The sequence below is a fragment of the Cimex lectularius genome, unplaced genomic scaffold (assembly GCF_000648675.2).
Source record: "Cimex lectularius strain Harlan isolate CLEC.00 unplaced genomic scaffold, Clec_2.1 scaffold247, whole genome shotgun sequence".
NCBI lineage: Eukaryota > Metazoa > Arthropoda > Insecta > Hemiptera > Cimicidae > Cimex > Cimex lectularius.
In genome coordinates, this window is record NW_019393016.1 from 491,014 (window position 1) to 507,441 (window position 16,428).

A 16,428-nucleotide genomic window follows, 5' to 3' on the forward strand; every position below is an offset into this window, starting at 1 on the left:
CAACATATTGTAACAATAAATTGTCAATACTTTCACATTTATTTCCTCCTAAATAACCAAAGCGATTGTTTATTAAAATGCTACAGAAATTTTTTTACCAGATAATTTAAAAAAAACGTGTCTCACTTTCATAAATTTTATTGAAATCATCAATAATATAATTAATAAGCGATCATACTTTTTAAAAAAAATTCATTTAAGCACCTAAAAATCTAAATGTTCAATTCTTAAAGGTAGAATAAAACCCTAACAAACAATCATAAAACTATCTGTGAAAATTATTTATAAAATATCATTTATATAAATCAGCTCTTTTTGATATCAACATCATAAAAAATTCTGGATTTACACTCGTTTTGTTCAGAATTGTCTATGTTTTAAAGAAAACGTGACTTTTCATCCTTCCTCTCTCTGTGCAATATTTTCTGTTTACTGGAAAATCTTTAGTTATGCGATAAATCAAAACAATATTGAACGAAAATTAAACCATATTAGTATTTAGTAAGTAGTATTTTAGTAAGTATGTCTTTTCTATCACTTCACTTAAAAATTCAATTTACGATTTATCCCTTTGACTACGATCAGGAATAAGTTATATCCAAATTGTAAAGCTGTAAAGGATGTTTGTTAATCGGATCATTAATAAAGTTAAACAATTTTATGTATAACTTGCATGAATAACAGTGAAAACGCCAAAAACATAATTCAAGTTAGTAGAATTGTAGTACATTTCAGTGATATCACTTCATTACAGGCTATATAAATTTCAATTTCAATTTTAATCACATTTATTCTGTTTAGTTATTAATAGTTCTTAGGTTAACGCTCCCTCAAACAAAAATCCAGGCTGAATGCCAAAAATTAACAAAAGGTTTTTGTTTATTCTTTTGTCCCGTAAGCTTAGATTCAAAATAAAACTTCTGTATAGAATTCTTCCAAGACCCTAAGGCTTTTTGAAAACGGATGGGTGTTTTTGGGCTATTATAATCCTTGAGAAACGTTTAAAAGAAGAGCCATTATAAATAAAGGTGCTCTACGTCAAAATAAATTTTGAGTGTTATTTACAAAAGAAACGGTTTTCTGTAAACACACTTTCACACAAACTTCCTTGTGGTACTTACATGTCAAAGAGGTCATTATTTTATGTTGATAAGTATAAGAGGCAAAGGAGTGGACCTGCGTAGGCACAAATATCTCATTAGATTCAGTTATGAAACATTGCCCCGCCCTTAACGTATGGCTTTTTGGATATTTTAAGATCGTGAAAATAAAAAAACTTATTGTGTTTTGTTTTATTTGTTTCAGGTCAGTCCGAGTCAAAGCAGATTAGGTGAGGCCAATGTTTTTCATTGACGGCTACAGTTTCACCGGACTATTTTGTCGGACCAAGTTTAACACGTTTAACAAACTTGGAGAAAGCTGGCGAGTTCTCGGTTTGTACATAATCAGTTCTTTTCTAAAACTTTATGAGCCTTCTCGTTCCTGAACGAAAACAGACGGTAATCTTATGCAGTTTGCATTAATTTTTCAGCAAGTTTCCTTTTTGCCAGATCGGCAAATTGACTCTAATATCTATGCGAAATGCTTCTCAGATAAACTGAAAATAAGCTACCGCTTCACCTGACAGAACGCCTTGCTGCATGATATAACAAAAAATAAATAAAACAACTAAGAACCAGACAAATAATAATAATAATAATAAATATGTGGTGATTAGTTACCGTTAATCGATGATTATTCAGAAATCGTTGAGATGCGGTCTGGTGTGATGTAGGTTTCAGAAAAGCATTTTCTTTATCGTGCAAACGTTTCGATCTTTATTGAGATCTTCTTCTGGGCTCAAAGTGTTTGTATTCGGGCACTCTCAACACGACACGCAAGAATGGCACAATTACGCAGAAAACAAACACTTTGAGTCCTGAAGACGATCTCAATAAAGATCGAAACGTTGGCCCGATAAAGAAAATGTTTTTGTGAAACCTACATCACACCAGACCGCATCTCACGATTTCTGAATAATCATAATAATAAATAATAAGAGTAATATTTTATTTATTGATTCAACATTTTACAAATTTGTTCGCTGAGTATATTAGCATGCTACAAAGGCCTAGAAAAGATCTATGTCGGCAGTCAGCCAAAAATTCGTCATATAAAAACAACACAAAAACAACAACCAAAGAAATAATTCAGAGAATGTTTTTGTAAGAAAAACAATGGAAATACCAAACATACAATTATAAACCTAAGGTATTACCAATTTATATAATAAAAATATATATAAAAATTAAAGATAATCTTATATATCTCATCCTTCTAAGCGGGAAACATAATTTTAAAAGTTGAGAAACGTACCAGTTCATATCTGTAAAGTCATGCACGTGCGTACTGAGCAAGTGCCTGACTAATTATTTATGGAGTTCAATAGGCAAAATAGCTGAGCTCTAGTCAATGTACGCTGCCCCAGATACAAAAGACGAAACTGGGCCAGCACAGTGCACTCAGCAACAAAATGAAAAACGTCCTATTTTTTAGTTGCATAAAGAACATATCTCCCAACCTCCGTCCATGGAACACACTTTAAATATGCTTGCTCACACCTTAGTTTTAGCAACCAGCGAAGGCCATATAGCCTAAGGGAGGGACTTCTTTGAGAAATGGTCGGATAAAGAACCAGAACAAACAGACGAGGTCTTTATTTTCACACGTATCGCTAATAAGAACGGGAAAAAATACACAATGCTTATTATACTTGTTTATCGGTAAAACTGGCTTTCTCTACGATTCCTAAATTCTTAACAATCAATCGCCAAATATATCACCGTAACATCTAAATTTGATCATTTATTTGTGCTTAAAATTTCTAAATATTCCGTGATGAGGTCGTGAAATCAAAACGATCTAAATACAATTACTCAAAATGCAAAAGCAAAATTTAAAAAAAAATATGGTTATGAATATTATAGATCAATGCTATAACGAACTATAGTTAATTTATGCCTAACCTAAGATTATTACTAAATACGGTTAAGGTGTTGTCACGGCGGTCATCACTGAACGGTAAGGGTCCCGGGTTCGAATCCGACATACTTACAAATGGACTCTGTTTCCAAAACACTGACACTTCGAGGGTTGATATGACTTCTACTGCTATGAAGCCTCGTAAAAAAAATTTAAAACAAATTAAATAACAATGTAAATACTCAATTAATTATACACAATGTTTTTCGAAATGAAAAATTTGTGTCACAGGCGGGATTCGAAATTGTGTATAATTGATTGTGTATTTATATATTTAATAGAAGCCGATAAAATTTAGTATTTATCTAGAATCACACCTGTGAATCGTACACAGTCCCTCTAATCCAGTATAATCGTTAATAAAAAGTGTTTCTATATGAAGCCACGATTTGCTTATAATTAGAATAAAGTCGGTTAGTCGAAATGAGAAGTTTGTGGCATGGGCGATCGAAGTCACGGTAGCTCAAGTGGTAGAGCAGCGGCGTATTGAGCCGAAAGTCGTGGGTTCGAATCCCGCCTGTGACACAAATTTTTCATTTCGAAAAAAATTGTGTATAATTAATTGAGTATTTATATTTAATAGAAGCAGATAAAATTTAGTATAAATAACATTATTCTTAGATATGATAAAGAAATGAATTGTTTAAGTTAGGGACTTTTGAATTAATGTACAATGATAGTAGTGGAAAAGTTTAAACCATAAATTTGAAAAATTTTCACTTGGTTATCAGGGATGTGGTCAAATAAAATATTTTTAATTTAAATCTTCACCTAGCTTTTGGAACTTTATTGTACCTTCTCAGGGCTCTAAAAAAAGATATATTAAACATTTTTAACTTTGGCTAATTTAACAACAATATATGTAAGTACATGACACACAGTTTTGTACTTACTGATTTTTTATTTTATTTACTTCTGACTAAAAATCAGTAAGTACAAAAATGAAGAAGGTACAATAAAGTTCCGAAAACTAGGCGAAGATTTAAAATTAAAAATATTTTATTTGACCACATCCCTGATAACCAAGTGAACATTATCTGCATAAGCTGGTCGAAAAATCTACACAACAATAAATTTGAATATTCATGCACAAATGTAACTATTATAGACAGGCTAAAATAGGTAGTTTCTATAACAATATTGGCAAGAAATAATGAACTAGCTGACAATCGAAGAGCCCTCAAGCTGAATAACCCGGCGATAAAGGATTCCTGGAATCCATGATGGGAGTTCATTAGATGAATGATGATCATGCTCGTTCGCTCAACCCAAAGAGCGAGGAGGAAAGCGAAAGTGTGTCAGTGTGGAAATAGCTTGTTCGCCAGGGAGGAATGGGTCCGTTCTATAACTTTTAATTATTGCTTAAATGCGTGCAAGTGTATATCGAAGAAGTGGCAATAGCTTTGGTTTGACCTTGTTATTCAATTGGCCTAAGAAGTTCTCAGCATATCAACACGGTAAACAATGAAATCATCCTCGATCTTCTAACCCTCGAATTAGTTCGTAGCAGTCGAATTGGCCTTTTTTAATAATCCGTCCGGGCGCCTGCACTGTGCTGGCCCAGTTTGTTTAACAAACAAAGTCCTCTTTAGGCTATGTACATAGCCAAAAAGGGCTACGAGTGGTCTAATCGAGAAGTCACTCTTGCGACACGATTAATCGCGTTCTTGTAAACAGAATGTAATTGAAATGCCGAGATTGTCTCGAGATTCTTATCGCACGTTTTGTATTTTTGTCCTCGTTATCCGACCTTAACCGCCGAAGATGGATTTAACGAGCGTTATCGGGTCCGACACCGCAAGGAAAACTGGCGTAAGGCGATATTCTTGTCATAATACTGTTTATCTCGTGATGTCGACAGCCTTTTAAAATTTATAAACAAACAATACCCCGCTCATCCTTTCTAGGAATTCGGACCTGCAGAGTTGTGGACGTAAATTACCCCAGACCAATCTGATGATCTCCCAAGGACAAATTCCTAAGTAGCTTCCAGTCAGGATTACGCAGAGTCCAAGCAATCATAATTAATGTGAATATTATTTCTAACTTGTTTTAAAAAAATTAAGGCTGAGATATCAGATTTTTCCTTAAAATTTATTACAAAGATAATTAAAATTATTTAAATATTTAATCAAAATGGAGCCATTAAGTATACCTAAACAAATTCCCTTTAGACTATATAACCAACCATTCTTCGCGCTAGAAGATATCCTACATCATAATTAATGGGAAAATTATTTCTAACTTGTATTTAAAAACTTAACCCTTAGACATCAGATATTTTCCTTAAAATTTATTTCAAAGATAATTAAAATTATTTAAATATTTAATCAATATGGCGCTATTAAGTTCAATTAAATAAATTCGCCCTAAACTGTATAACCAACCCTACTTCGTGCTAGCAAATATCCTATATCATAAATAACGTGAAGATTATTTCTAACGTGTATGAAAAAAATTAAGCCCTGCATATGAGAATTTTCTTCTTAAATTTATTACAAAGATAATTAAAATTATTTAAATATTTAATCAAAATAGCGCCATTAAGTTCAATTAAACAAATTCCCCCTGACTTCATAACCAAATATACTCGCGCTAGCAAATATCCATTATCATAATGAATGTGAAAATTATTTCTAAGTTGTATTTAAAAAATTAAGCCTTAGATATCAGATTTTTTCTTTAAATTTAATACAAAGATAATTAAAATTATTTAAATATTTAATAAACATAGCGAAATTAAGTTCAATTAAACAAATTCCCCCTGGCTACATAACCAATCATAATTCGTGCTAGTAAATATCCTACACCATAATTAATGAGTAAATTATTTCTAACTTGTATTAAAAAAGTAAACCTTCGATATCAAATTTTTTCCTTAAAACTTGTTACAAAGATAATTAAAATTGTTTAAATATTTAATCAACATGGCGCCATTGAGGCCAATTAAACAAATTCCCCATAGACTATATAACCAGCCATACTTCGTGCAAATATCCTACATCTATTATTATAACTGCAACAATAATATAATGTGCGACACTCCAATTTTTGATCTATGTACGTGCGTTGAGAATTAGAAATTTTTATGTAACATTTATTTTATGCAAATTAAGATTTTTACGTTTACTCTTTTCTTCTTTTTCAACATTTCTTAATAACACTTCAACTAACCGCGAAATTATTATTTAATGAAATATAATTAAGAGAAAACCTCGTGGACAGAAATTCAATATTCACTAAATAATTTTATGTGTGTACGTTGTGTTATCTAGCTTATTCTATCTTCGATAATACAGTTTTTCTTTTAAAAAAATTAATTACTAAATTTAATTAAACTGTTTTCATTTCATCCATATTTTTTTTACTTCGCTTATTTTTTTTTATGTACAACTTACGTACGTGTATTATATACGACTAACAGATTGGATTTCAATTTATGTTTGTGGCATTACGGGCGGTGTAGAGAAAGCTAAACATTGGCAGCCGCTATGGATTAATAAAATGATATTAAGCTTTTAAGACGTCTACTATATATATTCTTTACGTTTATGTGGTATTGTAGGTAATGGAATAATCGTATTTGTGTTCATGTGATTTTGTACTTTACAATGAAAACGCCCGTATATGTTTTGATGGATGAAAAATCTTTTGGAATGTGAAGGTCTCTGTGAAGTCTGTTATTGTTTACGTAAAAAGGAGCAAAAGAAATTAGTCTTAAAATTTTGGATTAAAAACTTTGTATTATTTGAATATTGGAATATTTGGCATCAATAAGCTTGGCACACGTACAGCAGGAAACGGAGCAGGTATATGTATGTCAAAAATTTTGATTTTAGTGGTAATTTTGATTTTCGATTCAGTAGTTAATAAAACATTTGAAATAATTTGTTAAGTGTCTTTTTTTAAAATCGTGTGTGTGAATTTCAAGTTAGTTTTTTATCAAATGTAAGTCCTAAATAGTTAACTTTGTCGGATTGAGGAACAGGTTCATTGTATAAGTATATGCTAGGACAAGTCTCAGTCAGGAGTGTAAAGGTGGTATGTTGTGACTTTGAAGGGTTAAACTTTATTTTCAATTGTTGATATGTGGTTTTGTAAAATAAGTGAAGCTTGCGTAGAAGAGGGACGAGTTGTTATAATGCGGTGTTATCTGTGGTGGTGGGTGCATTCTCATTTGTGGGCATATCAAAAGTAAAAAATGTGTACAACAGAGGAGCGAGTATTGACCCTTGTGGCACATCTGCAAGCACTTCTTCCATCCCAGAAATCTCCGTACCCTGGATTACTGCGTCAAACCCTCGAGGAATGATTGTGTAATAAGATAACAGCCCTAGGGTAAAAATAATTTTAATTTGTATAATAATCCCTCATGCCATACTTTGTCGAAGGCCTGAGAAACATCTAGAAACACTCCAGTAGTGTACAGTTTCTGCTCGAGACATGAAGTAATGAAATCTGTAACTTCGTGAAGTTGATGGGTGGTGGAATGATGGGTTCGAAAGCCAAATTGATGGGCTGGTAAGATGTTGTTTGAAGTAGCAATAGAGATAATTCTTTTGTAATTTAATTTTTCGGATAATTTAGAAGATAAAGGTAACAAACAAGTAGGACGATATGACAATGGGGAGGTTTAATTTGTATGTGGTTTTGAGATCGGTTTTGGCTTCCTCAGTCCGTTGATTCTCCTTTGGTCTTGTTTGAGTCTTCACCCATGTTGGTGGTGGTAGGGTTTCGTTCTTCCTGTTAAAAAGCTGAGAAAAATTGGCGTCGTCTACTGACTTTAACTACTTTAACTTTTAACTTTAACTTCTTTGTTGTTTAATTCTTCAACTGTTAATCCTGTAAGGACAGAGAAGCCTTGAACATTTAATACAATTCTGTAATTTTTTTTCTTCTTATAGTTGATACCATATGAAATTCAGTTTTAGTTTTTTCTAAAAATGGTTGTACGTTTGTGGTTTGTTTGCAAGTAGTTTTCGAGAATTGTTAGTGCTTTTTATGATGAAGGAATTGACGTCTTCTTTGTTTTATAAAATTTTGTTAGCGAGTATTCACTACGTTTTTAATGTAAATCGGTGGAGGTTTCGTTTCTTTTGTTTCGCTATTATTTTTATTTGACATTTCAATTTCAGAAAATATTTGAAATTGATTGCTTGTTGGGATTGGAGTAGCAGTAGTTAGCAATTGATATTTGATGTTTCATCCATATTTGAAAAAAATTAAACGTTAGGAATAATTGTTTCGATGACATGAGTTACATAAATAGCCAACATTATTTTGTTTTAAAAAATTAATGATATTGCAAAATTCTATGATTTTTGGCCCACATCTGTGATCTCAAAACAATCGCCGTTAATGTTAACTCCTGTAACTGTATAAATTATTTTAAACTTATGTCACTTCTACTTTAATGGTATCACCTAAGAATTCAGAAAAATGTAAAGTTCAATAATTTATAACTTGCTTTTCCAATTGGGAAAAGAATTTTCAAGCGATGATTCCTCGTTTAGGAATAAACAAAGTGAGTTATGATTTTTGCCTCATTAGTTTGTGCTTCTTTTTATAAAGCCTGCGGATGTTTCTTACGGTCCAGAGTAAAAATAGGGTCGGTCGATTTAAAAAGTCGTCCGTAAATCTTTCTGCAATACTTTCAAGAGGGTGGATTGATTAAAGTTCGAAAAAGGCCATCTGTTTTGTCTCCTCCTGGGCCACTTTCCAAGTTATTAAAGGCGCCAATTAGAGTTCCTTCCCATCACTCTCTTGTCGTCGGTCCACGAACTCAAGGGCTGTTCAAAACTTTTGTCCGGCCAATTTGATTGTTAATGTGTTTTTAACAGGAAAAACAGATGATGAGCTTTTCACAGCTGAGAGATTTCAACTTGCCCCTGTTTCGTTTTCAACTAGCGTTAACACTTGCTGCATTCCCTTTCCCTTTCACGTTCGTTTAGTTTGTCGGACGCCCCTTGAAAAAAGTCATCTGTTTTTCACGCTTTTATCTCGTCTGTTGCATGGAATTAGTGTTGTTTATGTAGGAAGAAGCAAGGCGCTAGGTCTTGCTTCCAGTTTTTATAGAGGGTATTTCCTAAATTTAACGTGCTCGGTTTCAAGAAATGGAATTTCCTGAGAGCGCCAATCACGGTATAGGAAACTCGATGGACGATAAGGCAAAACTGAAGGTAATTAGGCTGTTTAATTGTATGCAGTCTTGGTTTCAAAAGTCAGCTGCTGTTAGACTAGCATAAATAGTTCTTTTGACAACGAATCAGCCTTTTTAAACGCCACTAAAAGAAAATGACTCACTTGAGAATATCATGCTCGTAGAAGCCATTCTTACACTTAAAATCAAAAACAAAATAAATATCGTGCATGAGTTTAACATGTAGTCATGTAATGTAAACTGATGTCTCATGTTTCTTTTTCTCGATTTTCAAACATGGAACTGTGCAGCATTAATTGGTTTTATACTATCCAATTAATTTGTTCACATTTTTTGGAGTCAATCTCTTATTTTCTATCCTTCTAACAGCTATAGATTGTATTAATGTCATCACAATTTGGTTATTAATAGAATATTGTTTATACGTTAAAAAAGTTTACTTTTAATTTATTTTGCCTATAATCAATTGCTCTGTATTTTTTCTTCATAATTCTCTGTGGCAGGTAGATGTACAAATGCCAACATGCAAAAGTTGCCAACATTTAATTAAACAGATACACCTCTCTATTTATCTGTTGGGTATATACCAGTTGCCCTACCAAAGGTTTTTATTTCTCTCGTAAACAAAAAATTCTATAAGAATAGAATTAAATCTTGCAAAGTATCTCCTTTCCGTGTGGGTGGAGTTGGACAGCACTAACATCGTAACCCTTATATGTTATTAAAATTATTGTTATAATTTTTATCTCATTGTTGTTATTTAGTATAGTTTAGATGTTAACTGGTTAATTGACATAGTTTCTATCTTTGTAATCGTGCCGTGCAAATTTCTAATCACGCAACTTTGATTGACAATTAAACGATACATCATAATGATCAGAGATTAATTAATAAGTCTCTTAATTTGAAAGTGAAATCGGAAAGGCTTTCAAACCGTTCTAAAATAATAGAGGCTCGGCATAAATTAAGCCAGAAGCATAATAAGAAATGGACTGTTTGTTACAAAGAAACAATGTTTTGTTAAGTAAGTTTTAAAAATGCTCGACTCCTGCGGGGGTCGGAAGCACGATATTTGGCAATGATAACTTATCGACTGTATGCTTTCAAGCTATCTAATCTGCTTCGATGGTATATTAATATTTAATTTTGGCCCAGGAAATGATCAAGCTACTTTAATTCCCCGTAAAACCAAATGGGTAATAAAAAAATACAATACAAATTTGAAAACTTCTTGGCGAGTTTTTTTAACAAACAGTTTTTAACAAATAACCATTTAACAAGATTTCGTGTTGAAAAGGATTTCGAATTGTCGTTTGGTTTGAAAATATTGGCTGTTGGCCACGCCGTGTATTTGAAAACACTTGGCTCCTTCTCTATCGTTAACATCCCACTTTTATTTCACTTGGCCCGACTTGAAATCTTGCGACATTGGAATCTAGACAAGTTCGAGTTTACATTTGTCGTGATTGGACAACGTAGTTAAAATAAATGAACGTCGATGAAATAAAAAATTTCCTCTTGGATTTTCACTGTAAATTTACCAAGCCACAATAACATTCAGATTTATCCCGTTTTTAATTATAACTCTTAAATTAAAGCCAGCCTGATCAATCAGCTGAAATAAAATAATTAAGATATCACCTGATTAGAATATTGTTATATAGCACTTTTCTCTAGTAAAAAAATCAAAATATGAGTTAAATTATTTAGTTTTAATTTAAAAATTTATTGTTTGACAACTTAAAGTTATTTTATTGTGTTTTATTGTTTTTTCCGATCGTTGGGGGTTATTCATATATCAGTTTTGATTAGGAGGCAAAGATCATCGTCTCGAAGACAGGCCAGAATTTGTTTATATCTTCTAACCCCTTTAATTTGCATTATAGACACGGATTAACAGCTTTTATAAATGTTTTAGGTGAATATGCTTTTTTGACTGTTATAGAAATCACTTCTTAAATCATTATATAGCATGTTATTTCTTTATTGTCTACTGTGCTTAGGATGGCTCTGATGATTCTAATGTGCAGAGCTTTGTTTGTTTTTGGATGTTTTTGGAAAACAATTCCTGAATCGAGAAGGCATGACAAATTTACGCGGTCCTGAACAGCCGAGGCCTGCCTATCCCGATCACATTTTGAAGTGTACAGAATCTATTTTGTAGATATGGTATGGCTTTTACGCTTTATAATTAGCTATTTGAGATTTTAAAAACAATCTGCTGGGGCGTCGGTGGGCGCAACGGTTTAGGCGTCGACACGGCGCTCATCACTGTAAGGTAAAGGTCCCGGGTTCGAATCCAGCGGCTCTGCATCCGAACCTGAGATAGTTATAAATGGGCTTTTGTTCAAAAACAGCGGCACCCCGAGGGTTCATATAACCTAGTAGTTGAAATACCCTCGTAAAAAGAGCTGCGTCCTGTTGTTGTCTGTTACGAACTTCCAAAAACCGTGTAGATTTGTAGTGTAGTGTAGACAAAACTTATTAACCTTTTGCAAGCAAGTTGTTTTTTATTTCAATCCCACATTTCCAAGCGAGTAAACATACTAGGTAAACACTAGGTGACAAGTTAACAGGATTTTCCCCCAAAGCTTTTCGTGTTTATCATCGGGGATATTAAAGTTTAGTTTAATTTAAAAACTAATCTCACTTGGTTTATTTTGACGGTCTCTAGAATCTTAATTTAATGATTCAAATTCAAGAGTTTATTCAATATTGATTTAAACTTTACAATTTATTATCTACTTTTCGTATATGTAGATATTTTTTGTCATTTTATATACAGATCATAAAGAGATAAATATGGTCTCAACGGATATAAATTAATTGTAAAACATTTTTTTCTTGTTCATGTGTTCTTGAGAGTACTTATATCTATCTCTACCTATCAATTAATCTAGTATCCCTCTCTCTCTCTCTCTCTCTCCCTCACTCACTCACACTTACTCATACACACTCACACACACTCTCTCTCTCTCCCTTTCTCTCTCACTCACACTCATTCACTCTCTCTCACTCACACTCATTCACTCTCTCTCACTCACACTCATTCACTCTCTCTCTCTCCCTTTCGCTCTTTAACTATCTTCTTTTTTTGAACGTAATCATTATAAAAAGAAAGCATGCGCCAAAACTTTGGTAGTTAGTGCAAAATATGAGTTAATACATTGTTAAATAATACCCAAACCATGTAATACATATTGGACGTAAGATTAAGATACTAGCTATTGTTGTAAGACGTTATCGAGGCGTATTGCTGCTTTCTTGAGCCACGTTTTCGAATGTTAAAAGATCCATCTAAGAGAAATGAGAGAACGGCTTTGAGGCTATCTTATCAGCCGATTCTCCGAAATAATCTCTTGGCCGCCCTAGGAGGTCGCGAGAGTGCTTTTGTCTTAACTTTTGACAAAAGGGTCGCTTTCTACTTTGGGAAATGGGCAGTGCCTTTCGATTCGTCACGGAATGAAACAAAAACACAGGGACGTCAGTGTGTAATTTGTGTCTGTCCTTTTTCTCTGTTCGTCGAAGACCGGGTATGAAGAATAATTTGTGAGCGGTTGTCCGTTTTTAAAAAGGTGCCGACGTCTTGCAGAGAGATTTGGTGTACTTTTAAAAAAAAAATCTTCCTTCATAGACCTAAGCGTCAGTTGTGCATAATAAGTTATAAAATGAAGAGGACTTTCTTGGGTATGCTTGCGTGTATTTGGGTATTTAATTGTTTTCGAAAACCATGCATTTATTTACGAGAGGGAGAGAAAGTGTGTGAAAAAGAGATAGAGAATGAGAATGAGAGAGAGAGAATATCATAGAAAATGTTTTTACACATTTTTACCGTAATAAAAACACTGAATTAAACAAACTTCAAAACAAAGTAATTGAGTGGTTTAAATTAATAATGGACACTAGATGGCTTCATAAACCAGTTGCACATTTCAATCTCTGCCAAGTGAGCATAAGCCAATAAATAATGAAATAATTCTTTTCGTTATTCGCTGAACAATACTACTTTTTATAGTTTATTAACAGTAATATAATAATTATAGATTGTATTTTAATTTGGAGAATGTGTTTACGTTGTTTTGTTATTCGTACTTGTAAGTACTCATAGATTATACAAATGAATACCAACTTTATGATTTGTGCGTTTGAAAGAAGTGTTCATAATTTTAAATTTCAAAGCCGTACAAATCTTTATTTATGATTATTGATATTTTTTTAAAACTATCTAATTTAAAATTTCAATTGTATAAAAAATATTTCCTTCACTAAATAAACTAGGCCTATTACATTTTAACGAGATATTCTATCACTTTACGACGAGTTGCAGCAGAAAGTCATCTCGTTTTGAAAGCTGTTTGATAAAGTTATCATTCAAAAGCGCAAAATAAGCACATCTAAAAAAAATTTACTATCCGCTGATTTGTTACTTTCAAACATTTAAAATGTTTATCATTAACAATCATCGCAAAGCGTGTGTACGTTGTATCACATTCAACCCTTATCAGGTTTCTACTGAAAAATACATAGTTAAGTAAGTCTTTGGAAGAGTTTTGATTAAAAGTCCATGTTTTAGCTATTGTTTTGATGATTTTTTTCGTTTATCAAGATTCATAAACTGCGTCGTAATCAATCAGTCCATCCTGTTTTATTAATGTAGTTTATTTTTAACTTGCACATTTAAAAGGTGTTGACGGAGAAGGCGGATAACATCTCCTCGCTTCAACAAGGCGGAAAAACGAATTTTTCGCTTGGAGGATCTCCATTCCCGGGCATGGTGGAAGTGAAAAATACTGCCCACACACCGGCAATTACGGCTTAATTGCATAGTTGCGAAAATTTGCCTAGGCCTGCCAGGCATTAAGCCTCCGCAGAATTTGGAAGGTTGTAACCGCATGCTTGCGTCCTGCAATAGCCTGGGGGTTTTTCCCTGGTCTACTTTGGGCTTATTAAAAAATTCAGAAAATGCTTTTAGTTGTAGCTGGTTGGTGAAAGCATAATGGAAAAAGCTGTAATACTTTCTTTCTTCCCAGGTGGAACATTTGCTTCATGGCGACTTAAATTGGTATCTTTTTATTTTCAAAAAAATTGTTTATACTAATTATATACTAAATATAATAATATATACTAAAATTGTTTAAAAGTGGGATCTCTCTCTCTGTCTGTCCCTGCTACGTTTTCTCTCTCTCTCTCTCACACTCTCTCTCTCTCTTTCTCTCTTTCTATATTTTTGTTTTTTTCACACATACACACACACACACACACACACACACACACACACACACACACACACACACCAAATATCAAATATATTGTGTAAATATTTTTTTAGTCATTTACCATCTCCACTTACCTTTCTAATGCTTTTAATTGACCCACAACTTTTATGAAAAATAACAACTTTCGCCATTTAATCTTTGTTCATACTGTGTAAAAATTGAGAAAGTTGGAAAAAGGTGAAGCATTTAACAAGCGCCTTTTTCTCATTCATTACTAAAAACAAGCAAAATAAGTCAATGTTGGAAAAATTTTGCTAATCGTTATCAGTGTTTTTGAAATAAATCCAATTAATTATTTCTGAAGAAGTAATGGCCTTTATATAAATTTTATTATAGTGTGAATTGCGAAATTTTAATAGCCTTTGTGCATCCGATCCGATTCGGACGATTATTGGCCAGGTTGACAAAGGCATTGGCAAAAGGGCAATTAGGTGTTTTGAAAGCTGCCTACATTCCACAATAAAAATAGGATCAATCCTGGCTACTCACTTACGCCCTCTTTTCTTTTCAATAGATAATTATTTTATCTCGAATAAAATCCCGTTAACAAGCACTTAGCACTATCAAGGAGAAACCCGACCGGATGACTTGTTTTTTCCCTTAGGAAAAGAAAATTTTTGTGTTACATTAGCTTAATATGTATACTTACTTAATATGTGCATATATCGTTATTTTATCAATGTTTTGGTTTAGCAAGTATAGGTTGGCCGTCTTTGTCGTTCTGGTCTGCCTATCCTCGGGGGTTTGATGTATCACATACCTACGTTTCGGCAAAATACCATCAACGATAGTAGCTTTGTTTACAAGAAAATATGTTGATATACCGGCGGAAAATCATCCAATCACAAACACATATTTCACCCCTTAACGGTTTACAAAAACATGATACTTCTAACCCGTTAATCTTCCACTGAGACAGACCAGGATGATTAGAGAAAGCTTGATATTGCATTTTTTAAATAAAATTGTTTTAATTAAACTACAATGTTTGTATTAGATATTATTATTTAAAAAAATATTTTCACCTGTCTTAGCAATCCTGCGACAATATAAAGAGAGCTGGGGTGAAAACTCTCCCTCATTAATGTTGACATCTATTTCAATATTGGCTTCTATTTCTTAAGTCGAAACTTATCATGCTTTATCACTATTGAATATTTAACAATATTTTAACCATTACGGGTAGTTTGTAACAAATGCGTTTCATGTCATTGATGATCCCGAGCCTACCGCATCACGTCCAACCGCAATGAAAAAGCGAGATTGGGCGGACTCCGAGGTAATAATAACGGTGAGCTGATCAGCTAACGAAATGCCTCGTCTGTAATAAAACCTCCAAATATAGTCCCATCTATGCGCCGTTTTAATCAAAATGAAATCTATATTTCACGGATTATTGACGCAGAATGAAAGTGAAAAAGAAAATTAACATAGGAAAATTGTTCTGAACTTTAGAAACAAATAATTAATGAATTAGAACAAGAAACCAAGAATACTTTTTTGACTTCATTTCATTGTTAGGCAAAGGGGTGAACAAAGATGTGCCAGAAACTAATAGTAATTTACTACGGTTCATTTCAATCTATCAAAATAGTTTCTGTTTTTTAAATATTCTTATATTTTATATTGCAACTGGATCTGGGGAGAAAACGCTCAGTTTTTCTTGCTCGTTGAAAATCATATGATGACGAGAAATATACTAGGAAGCACCGGTTTGGTATTCTCCAAGCACCGGTTTGGTATTCTCCAAGCACCGTAACCTTCTGCCTAATTGTATTTTATATAGTTCCTTAGTTCAGTTCAATTGAATCGATCTTTTAAGAAGTAGAACTTTATTGCCTGTCAATGCAATTCTTGTGCCTGGCTCATCTTGTTATCCTAGGTTAGATCCCATTGAGGATTTGCTTCGCAATCGAAGATGAACGTGGGTGGCATTGTTTCTTCCTCCGCATTCATAATCTACAAATGGGA

The 16,428-nt window shown here is 33.1% G+C and overlaps 1 protein-coding gene across 4 annotated transcripts in view; it reads left to right on the top strand.

The window, feature by feature from the left end:
- Window positions 1-16,428, top strand: part of LOC106668995 (alpha-actinin, sarcomeric) — a 111,889-nt gene that overhangs the window by 52,358 nt on the left and 43,103 nt on the right. The window contains exon 1 of one of the 4 annotated variants that reach the window (XM_024229811.1): window positions 11,332-11,350. The exons of the other annotated variants lie outside the window; for them this stretch is intronic. Coding sequence (XP_024085579.1) covers window positions 11,348-11,350 — 3 coding nt within the window. The 5' untranslated portion in view covers window positions 11,332-11,347. Of the gene's footprint in view, window positions 1-11,331; window positions 11,351-16,428 lie in introns of those variants that run through there. 4 annotated transcript variants of the gene reach the window in all.